The sequence below is a fragment of the Scyliorhinus canicula genome, chromosome 3 (assembly GCF_902713615.1).
Source record: "Scyliorhinus canicula chromosome 3, sScyCan1.1, whole genome shotgun sequence".
Classification (NCBI taxonomy): Eukaryota; Metazoa; Chordata; class Chondrichthyes; order Carcharhiniformes; family Scyliorhinidae; genus Scyliorhinus; species Scyliorhinus canicula.
In genome coordinates, this window is record NC_052148.1 from 45829973 (window position 1) to 45846143 (window position 16171).

Here is a 16171-nt window from a genome sequence, read left to right on the forward strand (position 1 = left end):
AAATTAGTGCTCCAAAATATAAATTATCTGATCATCTGAAATAAATAATTTGGGATTAACAATACATTGGACAAATAGAAGAACTTGGTCACATACCTGAGTTGAGAAGTTATTAAAATGGGTTTTTCTAATGTCTGTGGTCAGGATCTTGTGTTTTAGCTCTAGACAACATAACAATCACGAGGAGCATTATCAGCCCTCGAAAAAGCTGCTACGTGCGATACTCAAAATAGTAGAGTATCTTGCCTGAGGGGAGAAGAAACACTGCCACACAGCAGAAAGCTTGTCTATACTGGTTTAAAAATTAAAGAAATACTCCAGATTATCTTCAGAAAAAAAACTGTTATATGAACCTTAACCATGTCATTAAGAAAACTAGGGGCGCGATCCAATGGCCATGCTGCACCTGAAAAGTAATCCCAGGTTAAAGAGGTGTGAATTGTCTCTAGCCAGGACAGTTGGTAGGATTTCACAAGCCCAGGCCAGATGGTGGGGGATGAATGCAATGCGACATGAATCCCAGGTCCCGGTTGAGGCCGCACTCATGTGTGCGGAACTTGGCTATAAGTTTCTGCTCGCCGATTCTGCGTTGGTGCGCGTCCCGAACACCTCTTTAACCTGGGGTTACCCCTATCTTTGGATCTGTAAAGATTTAATTACCTGCAAATGCTCGCATTCTAAGCATTGTCTGGCATCTTTGAATATATATATATATGTCTCTGGAACATACCTCTTCATTCACCTGAGGAAGGAGCAGTGCTCCGAAAGCTAGTGTTTGAAACAAACATGTTGGACTTTAACCTGGTATTGTAAGACTTCTTACTGTGCTCACCCCAGTCCAACGCCGGCATCTCCACATCATATAAATTCTCACGATATTATGATAATCTAATCGGATGACATTGTAGCCTTGGCCCTAAATATGGCCAAGTAACAAAGATACTAAAGACATCACAGAAGCTTTCTGGAGACTTTCTGGGAATCACAGATCCTATGACAGGATGCAGGACAGCAGGGGGCCCCAGGCCTCAAAGGAGAAAGTTATCAGCTCAAGTCACAGGAGCTGATTGGACAATGGCTGTCACTATGCCTTGGTCAGATAGAAATTAAACACAGATCCCTGTTTGTCATGCTCCTGAGAAGAACAATGATACCTGAGTGACTCATGACTCTGAACATTTGTGACTCAAGGACAGTGATTGATTAGTGCTGTCCTGTGAGTACATGACTGGAAGCATGAGATCGGTGTTAGTAAAATTTGTATAAAAAGGAGAGACAAAGAGGTTTCATCTCCTGTAGTGTAAGGTTAATGGGGGGATTGTTGGGTATACGGGTTAAAGTAGGGTGATCATTGCTCGGCACAACATCGAGGGCCGAAGGGCCTGTTCTGTGCTGTACTGTTCTATGTTCTATCAGTGAAATCTCGAGGAACAACATTGCAGAAGGAAGAAGCTTCAAGCCTCCAGCTTGAAGTCGGGAGTCTGATCCCTGCTTGAGCCAGGCCAGTGCGATGAGGTAGTGACATACTCCACAAATCCACGACTAGAATTTAGATAGGTATTAACAGTTTAACCTATGCTTGTGAACCTGTTGTGGTGAATGTAATATATGTTAATATATATGTTAATTCACACTGTTGTTGTAAGCGCAGTAGCGCTGTCCTACTACTAGGGGGAGTAGCGCTGGGAGCACTTAGGAACTTGTACTGGGCTCCACCCTTGGTTCCGCCCACGACTCCTCCCCCTAGTGCAGCTGTATAAGTACCCGTGTCCAGAGTCAGCCTGGGTCACTACGAGTTCATCGACAGGTAGCAGGCTGGCTCTGAAGTAAGTCGATTAAAGCCTAGATTCACATCGGAAACACGTGTCTGGTGAATTGATGCTTCCATCACCTGTCGTGGTAGCAAAAGGAAGGTAGATCATTTATGGTGTTTTCAATGCAGTGTATGATAGAACCTCTCTTGTAGTTGCGATAAACATTGGGATTTTATATTTTGTTCAATAAAGGTGATTTAAATCAAAGTTAAAGGTGTTATGTCCATCAATTGGCTGGAGTAAGGGTCATGGTCAGCAACATGTGGTGCTGAATGTTGAGTCAATGCTGATTTAATAGAATTATTGCATATCTATATACCAAGACAAGGGATAGATAATAAAAATTAACTACTGCTAACCTGGTAAAACGGACTTCACATATAGTGCACATATATGGTTTCTCCCCTGTATGTGTCCGCATGTGTCGTGGCAACTTCCCTGCTCCCTGGATCACTTTGTTGCAGATAGGGCACTGCTGAGAAGCCTTGGGTCTCATCTTTTTCTCATATTCCAAAGGCCAAGTCGGATACACTGCCGCCAAATAAGAAGGGCCTAATATATTCAGATAGGAGTTAAAGTCCAACTCCTCCTTTAATGTTCCAAGGTTATTATGACTATTTTCCAACATAATACCTTTAAAAAAGTCACAAAGACTTGTAGTTGAAGGCAGATCCTCCTTGGCCTCTTCTTTGATCTTTTCCTTCTTCACTACGAGGTTCAGGGGTAATTGGTCCACATCTTGGTGTTCCACAAGCTGAGGAAAATCATTATAACCTCTATTCCAGAGGGGAGGAAATAATCCTGGTCTGAGTGGAGACATGTTAGTTCTTCCATTCAGCAAATTCCCTCTCGGACTTAGCCTTTCTTTTAAAAGAGACTCTAAGGCGAAATCACGTACAGGTCCCAAGTATCCACCAGGATCATTAACTGTAAATTGGCTTAAGAACTCACAAGGCAGTTCTGTGCATTGCTTTTCTATAAGCTTGCTGGTCAAAGTATTTTGAAAACCATATTCCTTATTCCAGTGGTGACTTTGTTGGGAGTTTCCCTCTAATTCATTGTTATGCTCTCGAGGAGGTTCTCCAAGATCTCGTTGGGGCGGCTCTTCACAATCTTGTTTGTGGAATTCTTCATGACCTTGTCCAGGGGATTCTTCAATATCTTGTTCAGGAAATTCTTCAACAACATGTTTGGGAAATTCTTTAAGGCCTTGTTGGGGGGATTCACTGAAATCTGCGCGGAGCAGATCGTCTTGAGGATCTTGTTTTTCTGGATCTCCTCCATCACTGCTCACCTTACCACTTGACTCCATGATATCAACACATACTTGGATAAGACACTGGATCTCCAATTGTTGTGCTGCACTTAAAACATCCTTTACATTTGAGCTGCTAATTGTAAGCGTTGACGTATAAGCAAACTCCAAAATTGCAGAAAGTGCTTCTGGTGTCACAAAGTCGATCTGGTAAACATTATGTTGCTCCCCAAGTGTGTCTGTGGTGAACAGTGTCTTGAAATACTTGCTACATGCAGCAAGGATTGACCTATGGGTCTTGTATTCCTGATCCTTTACTATCAGGACAACATCACAGAAAAGACCATCCTGCCTCTGTTCATTCAAACTACAAAGGAGTTCACTGCTATGGTCTGGAAATGGAATCCCAATGAGATCATCAGCGGCACTGGCCATCTTTGTGTAAAGCGTGTCTGAAATAAAAACAGAAAATAATTTAATTAGTGACTAACATTTTGAATATCAAATATTAAAAATAATCAAACATACATACACACGTGTGCGCTGTACACTCTTGGGAACACAGAAATTTCTAGACGAAAAGACACCAAGGCCGATCTAATATTTTTCTTTATTCTTTCATGGGTGTCACAGGCAAGCCCAGCATTTGTTGCCCAACCCTTATTGCCCTTGAACTGAGTGGCTTGCTCAGCCATTTCAAAGAGCATTTAAGAGTCAACCACATTGCTGTAGATCTGGAGTCACATGTAAGCCAGGCCAGGTAAGGATATTAATGAACCAGATAGGCTTTCACAAAAATCGGTGTTAGTTGTCATGGTCACTACAGCTTTCAAGTTCAGATTTATTAGTTAAATTTAAGTTGAAATCATTGAAAAATAAACTTATAATATCCAATTCTTTTTTTTTCCAATTAAGGGGCTGTTTATCTTTTTGGGTTGTGGGGGTGAGACCCATGCAGAGACAGGGAGAATGTGGAAACTCCACACGGACAGTGACCCGGGGCCGGAATCGAACCCAGGGCCTCGGCGCTGTGAGGCAGCAGTGCTAACCACTGCACCACTGTGCCGCCCCCCCCCCCCCCCCCCCCCCCCCCATTAAGTTGGAATTTTAATTCACATCCCCAGAACATTGGCCTAGGCCTCTGGATCTCCGGTCCAGTGACAATACCATTACACCCCCCACCCATCCCACCACCACCACCATTTTACCATCCTGGCAGTTGTATGATACGACAATAATGGGAGTTGTTGGGAGGAGACTTGTCCTTTCCAAACATGCCACACTTACCACATGTCATGCCTCAAATTACTCAAATAGGGGCTGGTTTAGCACACTGGGCTAAATAGCTGGCTTTGAAAGCAGACCAAGGAAGGCCAGCAGCACGGTTCATTCCTGTACCAGCCTCCCCACGCAGGCGCCGGAATGTGGCAACTAGGGGCTTTTCACAGTAACTTCATTTGAAGCCTACTTGTGACGATAAGCGATTTTCATTTCATTCATTTCATTTCAAATCCACATAGCCCAAAATTAGATTTTCTGAAAGAAATCCATCAAATTTATATTTGAATGAATCAATACTCACTGCTATCACCAGCTCCTTTGGGAGCCTGTTCCATAAATTGACCACCAACTCACTGATACCACCTTTTGACACTTTCTCTCAACTTAATTCTGTGCCTGCTGAGATCTGACGAACAAATATGTAAATTGAGCATTTGATGTTAAATTATGTTCCTTTGTCAGGACAATGATCAAAATTGAAAAATCTATCCAAGAAGCTCTCTTTAAAACTATTCCAGAGTTAGAAAATCAACAGTTACTGTAATTCAGAGGATGCACATTACTGACTAGCTGAATTTAAACTGATAACTTAGAAAAAATAGTTCTGAGACTTTTCTCCCAAAATTAGATCATAGAATCATAAAATTTACAGTGCAGAAGGAGGCCATTTGGCCCATCAGGTCTGCACCGGCCCTTGGAAAGAGCACCCTACCTAAGGCCACGCCTCCACCCTATCCCCGGAACCCAGTAACCCTACCTAACCGTTTTGAACACTAAGGGCAATTTAGCATGGCCAATCCACCTAACCTGCACATCTTTGGACTGTGGGAGGAAACCGGAGCACCCGGAGGAAACCCAAGCAGACACGGGATAAGGTGCAGACTCCACACAGACAGTGACCAAGCCTGGAAGCGATCCTGGGATCCTGGAGCTGTGAAGCAACTGTGCTAACCACTGTCCTACCGTGCTGCCCTAAACATATTAAGAATTGAGCCAACAATTTCAGTAGCATTTGTGACTCCTCAGATACTGAAGCAATCCATATCAATATGCAGCAAGACCTGGACAACATTCAGGCTTGGGCTGATAGGTGGCAAGTAACATTTACACCCACAATTAGTGTCAGGCAAAGGCCACCTCCAAAAAGAGAAAATCTTACCATCTCCCCATGGTATTAATTGGAATTATCATCATGTTTGATTCGCACCTCATTCACCACTTTAAACATTCATTCCCTCCATCACTGTGCACTGTGCCAGCAGTGTGTACAATATACAAGAGATAGAAGGACAAAGGCAGCAGGTGCATGGGAACACCACCACCAGCAAGTTCCCCTCCAAGCCACAAACCGTCCTGACTTGGACATCGCCATCCCTTCACTATCAGTGGATCAAATCCTGGAATTCCCTTTAAAATAGCAATGTTAGTGTACCTTCATCAGATGTACTTCAGTGGTTCAAGAAAAAAAAAATTCTCTACAAAATTCGATCTGAACAAATTGGGAATGAACCCACCACCTTCTGAAGGCAATTAGGGATGACAAATGTTGGCCTTGTCAGCGATGCTTCATCATGTCCTGATGAATGCAGGACATTAGATGCATTGGATTGTAAACATTTGTCAATTTAAGGGTTAAAAGTCTGGGTTAGAGTGTGTTTGACTGCAGTAGTCATGTTTTTAAAAGAATCTTATTTTGAAAGCCAGAGGTGAAATTGACCATTAGTAAAAGCCTAGACTAATGCACTATTGTTTGACCAGGGGAGATAATTGGTGGGATTCTTCGACCCCTGCTGGGTCGGAGAATCTCCGGGGGGCAGCGCAAATCCCGCCCCGCCGTACCGATGCCGGCTGCCATTTTCTCCGGCGCCATTTTTCGGGCGGTGCGGGACTCACGCCACGTCTGTTGGGGGCCATTGGCAGCGGCCTCCTCCCCAGCGATTCTCCTGGCCCCAATGGGCCAAGCAGCTGTCTGTTTTTGGCCAGTCCCGCTGGCATGGGTTACCCATGGTCCCACACCACGGGATCTGGCAGTTAAGTCGGCTGGGGCAGTCCTCTGGGGCGGGGGATCCGAGACTGGGGGGCACTGTGCCTGGCCCGTGATCGGGGCCCACCGATCTGTGGGCGGACCTGTTCCGTGGGGGCACTTCTTCCTTCTGCGCCAGCCCCTGTAGGGCTCCGCCATGGCCGGTGCGGAGAAGAGAACCACCTGCGCATGCGGCTAAATATGACGACCTGTCTGTGCATGCACGGATTCAGGCCGGCAGTTCCATACATGCACGAGATGACGACGGCCGTTCCGCGCATGCGCAAACTCATGCAGTCCCTTCGGCGCAGGCTGGAGAGGCGGCAACGATTCTGGCGTCCACATAGCCCCCGAGACAGGTGAGAATTCCTTATCTTGGGGGCCCTTTGACACCAGAGTCGTTGGCGCCAGTTTTCTCGCTGGCGTGTGGACTTAGTCTCTGGAAGGGAGAATGTGTTTTCAGCCTGGTGGGTTAATTTGTTTTCAATTTAATGATATCATTATGGGTGGAGCTAAGGTATTCAGACATTGTGAAAAGAGCTTTGCAGTTGAGTTCTGATCTGACTAATACTGAGTCCCAAAGTAAGGGGCAGGAAACACAGTTGCTGACGCCGAAATTGACTTCGGCGATCAGGTGGAGAATGGGCTCTGACGCCGAAATTGGGGCCGCTGCTGGTTTGATGCCAGTCAGCCATGCTCCATCCCCTCCAAAATGGCGTTATCGTGACATGCACCGCGCGCGGTCGCAATGCCATTGGTGCCTCATCGGCCAGCCCACTCGTGGTGCTCCGCCCCCGATCGGCCAAGATCCCGACAGCGCGGGACTAATGTGCTCACATAAATCGTGAACCCGGCCTGATCGCTACGGACTGTGTCCAGCGCTGCCATACATGGCCGGGATCCATGCTGCTGTCCGGAGGTGCTTCTGTGAGGGTTGGGGTACTGGTAGGAGGTGGCCAGGGGGTGTGCTGCGGGGTTAGGGATGGCTGGTTGGGTCTGCTCATGGCTAACGCCATGTTGTATGGTGCGACGGCTGCAGGTCATCAGCCGTGCGCAAGCGTGTCCCGGATCCACCCATTCTGCAACGTGTTTGGCATGGGAGGTGGAGGTTTCGGTCGACGCCGGTGCTAGCCCTTCACCGGTACTGGTATCGAGGGGTTCGCGCCGATTGTTTTCATGTAAATCTCCCGCTAATTCTCCAATCGAGCCGGCACTTAGTTGCAGAAACGGGGAATCCAGCCCAAGGTCTTTTGCTCTCTCAGTAATTAGTTAAAAAAGATTATTGGTATTTACAGTAGTGCAGACTTGTCTGAGGTAAAAGGGGAAGCTGAAACAAATCAGTTGAAACAGTATTTTTTGAAGACATCCAGCCAGAGTCTGCAGGGTTTCTGACAGGAGACAAATTTGTTCAGGAAAGCAAGTATTACGCTGTGCCACTGGGTAGCACAGTGGTTAGCACTGTTGCTTCACAGCGCTGTGGTCCCAGGTTTGATTCTCGGCTTGGGTCACTGTCTGTGCGGAGTCTGCACGTTCTTCCCGTGTCTGCGTGGGATTCCTCTGGGTGCTCCCATTTCCTCCCAAAAGTCCCGAAAGACGTGCTGTTAGGGTAATTTGGACATTCTGAATTCTCCCTCTGTGTACCCGAAAAGGTGCAAGAATGTGGCGATTAGGGCCTTTTCACAGTAACGTCATTGCAGTATTAATGTAAGCCTACTTGTGATAATAAAGATCATTATTGTTATTATGGTGCTCCTTCTTCCAGTGTACAAGCAGAAACTTAAGTGGGAGAATCCACTTAAGAAGGTTGTGCTGGTCCAACGCAACTGAAGAGCTCAGACGCGACTGCTTGGAGTCAGTGGACTAATCCATATTCAAGAACTCAGCGGCCAACCTAAACGACTATGCCACCACCATCACAGACTTCATCAGTAAGTGAGTAGAAGATAGTACATGTGTTCCCCAACCGGAAACCATGGTTTAACTAGAAGATTCACTCCCTACTAAAGGCCAGGTCTGAGATGTTCAAGACAGGCAACCCTGACCTGAACAAGAAATCTAGGTATGACTTCCGCAAAGCCATCAGGGACACCACTAGACAATACCAGGCTAAGCTAGAGTCACAGACTGATGACATGGACTCTTGTCAGTTGTGGCAAGGCTTGAACAACGTAATGGGCTACAAACCTGGCGCTGACCAGGTATATCCAAGAACACTGCGTGAGGCTAGAGAAGAAATTGTGGGAGTGGCTGAGATATTTGCATCATCGTTAGCCATGGGTGAAGTACCAGAAGACTGGAGGGTAGCAAATGTTGTGCCTTATTTAAGAAGGGCTGTAAAGGAAAACCTGGAATTTATAAACCAGTAAACCTAATATGTGTGGTGGGTAAGTTACTGGAGAGGATTCTGAGGGATAAGATATATAGGCATTTGGAAAGACAGGACTTGATTAGGAATAGACAGCATGGCTTTGTACATGGGAGATCATGCCTTACAAATTTGTTAGAGTTCTTTTATGAAGTGATCAGGAAGGTTGATGACGGCAGGGCGGTAGACGTAGTTTATATGGACTTCAGTAAGGCCTTTGATAAAGTTCCACATGGTCAGCTGCTCTTGAAGGTTAGATTAAATGGAATCCAGGGAGAGCTGGCAAATTGGATATGCAATTGACTTGATGGTAAGAAGCAGAGGGTAATGGTGGAAAGATGCTTGTCGGACTGGAGACCTGTGACTAGTGGTGTGCCTCAGGAGTCAGTGCTGGGCCCATTGCTGTTTGTTATCTATATCAATGATTTGGATGAGAATGTGCAAGGCATGATCAGTAAGTTTGCAGAAGACACTAAAATAGATGGTATTGGAGATAGTGAGGAAGGTTATCAAAAATTGCAGCAGGATCTTGATCAGCTGGGGAAGTGGGCCAGGAAATGGCAAATGGAGTTCAATACAGATAAGTGTGAGGTGTTGCATTTTGGAAAGTCAAATTAAGGTAGGACTTTCACGGTGAATGGTAGGACCTTAGGGAGTACCGTGGAACAGAGGGACCTTGGAGTTCAGGTACATGGTTCTCTACAGTTGGAGTCACAGGTATATAGGGCAGTGAAGAAGACTTTTGGCATGCTGGCCTTCGTGAGTATAGAAGTTGGGAAGTTATATTGCAGTTGTGCAGGATGATGGTGAGGCCGCACCTGGAGTATTGTGTTCAGTTTTGGTTGCCTTGCTGTAGGAAAGATGTCATTAAATTGGAGAGAGTGCAGAAGAGATTTACAAGGATGGTGTTGGTACTCAAGGGACTGAGTTATAGGGAGAGATTGGACAGGCCAGGACATTTTTCTTTGGAACGTAGGAGCCTGAAGAGTGATCTTATAGAGATGTATAAGATCATGAGAGGCATGGATAGGGTGAAGGGTCTTTTTCCCAGGGTTGGGAAATCGAGAACTAGAGGTCATAGGTTTAAGTTAAGAGGGAGGCTGATATGGGTCAGTTTTTGGATGGCTGGACTTCCCGGAGCTGGAGGAGGGGAAGAGGCAGGTGCTGGAGAAACCATTAGGGCTAAAGGAGGTGATGGACTGTATTGGCATGATGCAGTCGGGGAATGCGCCGGGGCCGGATGGCTTTCTGGTGGAATTTTAGAAGCAGTTCGCGATGGAGTTGGTCCCCGCAGCTTTTGAGCATGTTTAATGAAGCAGTGGAAAAGGGGAAGTTGCCAGCTATGTTGACGCAGGCTTTGATTTCGCTGATCCCGCAAAAGGGGAAGGACCCATTTCAAGTGTGGGTTCTGTAGGACCATCCCGCTGCTAAATACAGATGTGAAAGTCCTGGCAAAGGTATTGGCGCGAACGTTGGAAGGGTGTATGCCGGAGGTGGTTTCAGAGGACCTGGCAGACGTTGTGAATGGGAGGCAGCTCTCTAGTTATATTAGGAGGTTACTGAATGAAATTATGACCCTGTCAGGAAAGCGAGTGCTGGAGATAGTGGCATAGTGGTATTGTCACTGAAATAGTACACCAGAGACCCAGAGTAATGCTCTGGGGACCCAGGTTCAAATCGCGCCACTGCAGATGGTGAAATTTGAATTCAATATAAAAACATCTGGAATTAAAAGTCTAATGATGACCATGAAACCATTGTCGATTATTGTAAAAACCCATCTGGTTCACTAATGTCCTTTAGGGAAGGAAATTTGCCATGCTTGCCTGATCTGGCCTACATGTGACTCCAGACCCACAGCAATGTGGTTGACACTTAACTGCCCCCTCAAGGGCAATTGGGAATGATCAATAAATGCCGGCACAGCCTGCGATGCCCACGTCCCATGGACTAATAATAAAAAGGTGATAGTGTCCGTGGACGCGGAGAAGGCCATTGATCAGGTAGAGTGGAGGTATCTGTTTGAGATTCTGGAGAGTTTGGGTTTGGGCCGAGATTTGTGGCATTTATGGTATGTGTCCCTCATTGCAAGTGTGCGAATGAATGAGGCTAGCTCGGGGTGTTTTGGGTTGTATAGGGGGATGAAGCAGAGATGCTGCTGTCGCCACTGTTGTTTGCATTGCCGATTGAGCTCTTGGCGATGGCGTTTACGGCTTCGGGTAAGTGGCGGGGAATTGTGAAGTGGGGGGGAGGGGGGGGGGGGGGTGACAGGGAGCACTGGATGTCATTGTACACTGATGACCTGTTGTTGTTCGTGTCGGATCCGTTGGAAAGCATGGGCAGAATCCTGGGCTTACTGGAGAGGTTTGGGCTTTCTCAGGTTATAAACTGAATGTAGAGAAAAGTGAGGTGTTTCCAGTAAATGCTGAAGGGCAGGGAGTAAACCAGGGAGTGGTTTCGGTACCAGGTACCTCATGAGTGGGCTACAATGCATAGGTGGAACCTGACGGGGTTGGTGGAGGAGATCAAGGGAGACCTTAAAAAGTGGGATACGCTGCACCTGACATTGTCGGGGAGGGTGCAGGTGGTGAAGATGAACGTGCTGCTGAGATTCCTTTTTGTGTTTCTGTCCCTCCCGATTTTTCTTCTCAAGGCCTTTTTTGGAAAGTGGATGTGCTAATTTCAGAATTTGTGTGGGCAGGGAAAGTGCCGAAGGTGAAGAGGGCTTTGCTGCAAAGGCAGAGGTGGGAAGGGGGTCTAACGTTCCCAAACTTGTTGCATTAATATTGGGCGGCGTGCGTGGACGATGGTGGGAGGAGGAGGGAGAGAGAGTGGGCTGAGTCAGGTTAGAGGAAATGTCTTGTCAGGATACAAGCTTGAGGGCTCTGGTGACAGCCCCGTTGCCGCTCGCTCCAAGAAAGTATATGGGGAGCCCGCTGGTGGAATCGTCTATAAAAATCTGGAACCAGCTGAGGAGACACTTTAAACTGGGTCACATATCGATGTTGACAGCATTGTGTGGGAATAGGTTTCTGCCAGGGAGGATGGATGGGATAAAGCGGTGGAGGGATTGGGGTATGTTAGGGACATGTTTTTGGAGGGGACGTTCGCTGGGCAGTGGAGCTACAGGAGAGGTTGCAATGTCAAAAACCCAGCAGCTGCCAATTTGGGCTAAGCAATCTCCACAAATGAAAATGTGATGACAAGCTAATGGGCAGGTAATTCTCTGCTTGGGCCATCAGCTGGATTCTCTGTTGCCCATTACCGGTAGTGTAATTCCCGATGCAGGAATCCAGTGTTGGCACCGATCCCGTTCTGATGCTTCAGTCCCCCGCTGGCGGCAGCATCGAGGTTCGCATACCATGCCAGTGAGAGGATGCAAATGGGTTAATCACATCCATTTGCATGTCTTAATGGGCCATGCACCATATTCTCCAAGTTCACATGATTCTCTGGGCCGGGATTCAATTGAGCGAGAATTGGTGCAGGGGGGGGAGGTGGACCTCGTGGCACTATTTTGCTTCCCTTTTAATTCCAGCAATGGCCACTACTGCATTCTGGCACTGCTTGAACGTTTGGGCTGCCACCAATCGGATCAGCATCTCTCAAAGGTGTGGTGGGATTTCCTGTCCTGATTGGCAGAAGTCCCACTCTCATCTAAGGCTATCCCCAGCATATTATCATTGCCGGGGCAGGGGGTGGGGTAGCGAGTAATATGTACCCCCATAAAGTTTGCCTCACGTGAGAGGAATTCGCACAGAAACTTGGGGAAGCATGTGGGAAATAAATTACATGGCAATGTGCTGTGATCTGCAATGCACTTCCTGAGAGTAGGAGAAGCAAATGCAATTGCAACTTTATGGGATTGGATAAATACTTGGAACAATTTGAAGGGATAGATGGAAAGTGCAGAGATGTGAATCTAATTGGACAAATCTTCCAAAGAGCTCGCACAGGCATATAGTATTAAATGGCCTCCTGCTCTGAGTCATACTGTGGATCGTGACTAAAAAATATGATGAAATGCAAACAGCTATTTTTAATCAACAATAATGAAATGGAGTTCTTAATAGGCACAGTAAAGTAGCTGCATACTTTAAAGTTCTGATGCTTTGAAACCAATGTCTATTAATTTCAATTGAAAATCCACAAAGGAAAAATATTGGAAAATTCCAATTTTTTGAGGATTTAGAAAATGCTGACAATGTGTTAGTGTTGGAGAAGTTGCAGCCAACGTGGGCAGAATATTGCCCATTTTCTAAAAATTACTAGGAAAAGACACTATGGAACATTTTCTTTTAAGCAGACTGCTCTTCTGTTACCAAAATATGCATGAGTCAAACTCTTCACTTCAAACATTCTGAGAGATCTCAGGAGCTCACGGTTCTACACTTTTATATATTTGCCAGCATAGCAAGAAGATACATCTGGAGGAAACTGTGATGTTCTCTCAAACCTGGCACCAGTGGATGCCAACAGTCTAACAAGGCAGCAGGATTGGCCTTTCAAGATCTTAACTCAGTCCAACACGCTGGTGAAACTGCAAAATTCTGAACATCAATTTCTGTGTCAAATGGATTTTGACTCAGATGCTTTGCTATTTAATGACATTTTATTAATTTCATTGACGAGGTAAGTTACAAGAGCAACATGCGTCATACAGTTCCTTTAACAGATGTTCTGAAGTAAAAGAAAAAGTGGACAATAAGATGAAGATGATCTTGCGCGAGGTAACCAAAGATTTGACAGAAGTTTTTTTGAAAAGTCTGAAAGGAGAGGAAGGAGGTGCAGAGATTTAGGACATGAGCTTCCAAACAGAGGACCTAGCTGACAAAATGGATAATTCCAGTGGTGGGGTAAAGAGAGGAATTAGTAGTGTGTTTGGAGGCATCATAGAAATAAAAGTAATTACAAAGATCGGGGCAGCAATTTAGCGGCAGTGCTAGCTTCGGGCGCAAATCCTGTAATGGCCACTATATAGACAGGGGGCGAAATTCTCTGACCCCCAGCAGGGTCGGAGAATCGCCTGGAGCCGCCGAAAATCCCACCCCCGCCATGGCAGAAATTCTTCGCCACCCGTTCGGCGAGGCCCCTGCGGTGATTCTCCGGCCGGCAATGGGCCGAAGTCCCGCCGCTGGGAGGCCTCTCCCGCTGCCGAGGTTTGAACCACCTCTGGTGGCGGCGGGATCGGTGGCGCGACAGGGCCCCCGGGGGGGGGGGGGGGCGCAGGGCGATCGGACCCCGGGGGGTGCCCCCACGGTGGCCAGGCCCGCGATCGGGGCCCCCCGATCGGAGGGCGGGCCAGTGCCTTGGGGGCACTCTTTCTCCTCCGCCGCCGCCACGGCCTCCGCCATGGCGGAAGTGGAAGAGATTCCCCCAGCGCGCATGCGCCGGTGGTGACGTCAGCGGCAGCTGCCGCTGACATCACCACCGGCGCATGCGCGAACCGGCGAAGGCCTTTCGCCCAAACCCGGCGCTGGGCGGCGTGCCTGAAAGGCCGCTGGTTCCGGTTTTGGCGGCAGTCGGCGTGGTGCCAACCGCTCCGGAGCGGGCCTAGCCCCCAAAATTGCGGAGAATTCCGCACCTTTGGGGAGGCCCGATGCCGGAGTGGTTGGCGCCACTCCCCTACGCCGGGACCCCCCGTCCCGCCGGGTAGGGGAGAATGCCGCCCCTGATTTGTGTCGGTGAGAATCCTGAGCGCGATCGTTTTGCTGACCACCAATGACGTGATCAGGTTCACGCCTATGGAGGGTGTGAGCCTGTTTAGCATATGTTATAATAAATTTACATATGATTAGTGGGCTTACATATGATTTGTCCTCGCCATATGTTCCCACCCATCCAGCGTGATGTCACATTGACGCAAATCTCTACTGATTTTCAAAAATGAAAACCAGTCGTGATGACCACGCTGGTGCGCACAGTGAGATATAGTCCCTGGGTGGTACAGAACCTGACTGATCTGGCACCCTGGTGCTGCCCCACTGACTCCAAATGCCCCGCCGCAATTTCACACTTGAATGCGCGTTAATTCGCTTCACTCGAGCAGAAGTCACACAGAGAGCTGCCTCCAATCTTATTGGCCGGCAGCTCTCCAGTTCCTGCAAAGACAGGAGCTGCAATGGACCGAAGAGGAAGTGCACCAACTTACCGGAGTCTAAGTCCAGGAAAATGACGCTGCAACCGCGAACCGTGATCAGGTGGAGAATCGCGCATCCAGCCAAAATAGAGGTCCATGCCCGCCGCTGATTTGGACACCATGCTCCAGTTCCTCACTATTTGCAATAACAAGGTTTGGCTCCGTGCTGGCGACAGCATGCAAAACCGGCATTTGCATGTATTTCAATGTGATTAGTGGGGTGGAAACAGTATGCTCCGCTCTTCCGCGATTCTCTGCTCCTCTCAGGCAGAAGTCTCTTAAAAACAGCTCCAGCTGACTTCCGGTGACGGCGGGCGGGAGGCAGCCACACACTGGAGGGCTCCCGCTCGGGAATAGAGATCCGGTCCCAGGGGCAACGGAGGCTGAAAAAGCTGTAAGAAGGCATAGGGAGGAGAAATGTCCAAGCTTGGGAAAAAAACGGCCATGAAAAAGGGGGTTAATGAAAGTCCGCCGGTGAGTGGAAAAGTCAGCGCAGGAACTGTAAGGAAAGCGGAGGCTGGAGCACCAGGGTAGGCAGCATTGCTCACAGCAGAAGAAATGACCAAAGTGATGGTTGTGGAACTTGAAAAACAGTTTACAAAGCACATGGAAGCAATTAAGAAGGAGATGGGGGCGGTACTGAAAATCCTGGTGGAGGAGGCGATTGCCCCGGTGAGGGCGGCGGTATCAAGCACAGCGGCGGAGGTGCGGGACCAAGGTGAGACACTGAAGGAAGTGGAAAAGGTATTATCACAGCACAGTGATCAACTCACCTTGATAGGGAAGGTGATTCGGAAGGTGACAGAGACCAACAAGGGTCTGCGAGCCAAAATGGAAGACCTGGAAAACAGATCCAGGCGGCAGAATCTGAGGATCGTGGGTTTGCCCGAAGGGATGGAAGGCCCAAGGCTGACGGAGTATTTTGGCACGATGTTGGTGGAGCTATTGGGGGAGGGGGGACGATCCCTCTCGATACAAACTGGATCGGGTTCATCGGTCGTGGAGGTCCATACCAAAGGCAAGTGAACTGCCAAGAGTAGTAACTGTGTGTTTCCGTGGGTATAGCGTGAAGGAGAAGGTCCTGTGCTGGGCAAAGCAGAAGCGGGTGGTGCAGTGGGCTGGAGCTGGTATACGCATATACCAGGACTTTACGGTGGAGCTGGCGTGGAGGCGGGCTGCCTTAAACCGGGTGAAGAAGGCCCTGTACATCAGCAAGGTGCAGTGCAGCATAATATATCCAGCTGAGGGTGACCTACAAATCCAAGGACTTTTATTTTGGGATGGCGGAAGTGGC

General features: G+C 47.9%; 1 protein-coding gene across 2 annotated transcripts in view; it reads right to left on the reverse strand.

The window, feature by feature from the left end:
* The window catches only part of LOC119962631 (zinc finger and BTB domain-containing protein 7C), a 385982-nt gene that overhangs the window by 12569 nt on the left and 357242 nt on the right, over positions 1–16171 (reverse strand). For both annotated transcript variants that reach the window (XM_038790488.1, XM_038790489.1), the window contains exon 3: positions 2174–3521. In XM_038790488.1, coding sequence (XP_038646416.1) covers positions 2174–3521 — 1348 coding nt within the window. The remainder of the gene's footprint in view (positions 1–2173; positions 3522–16171) is intronic.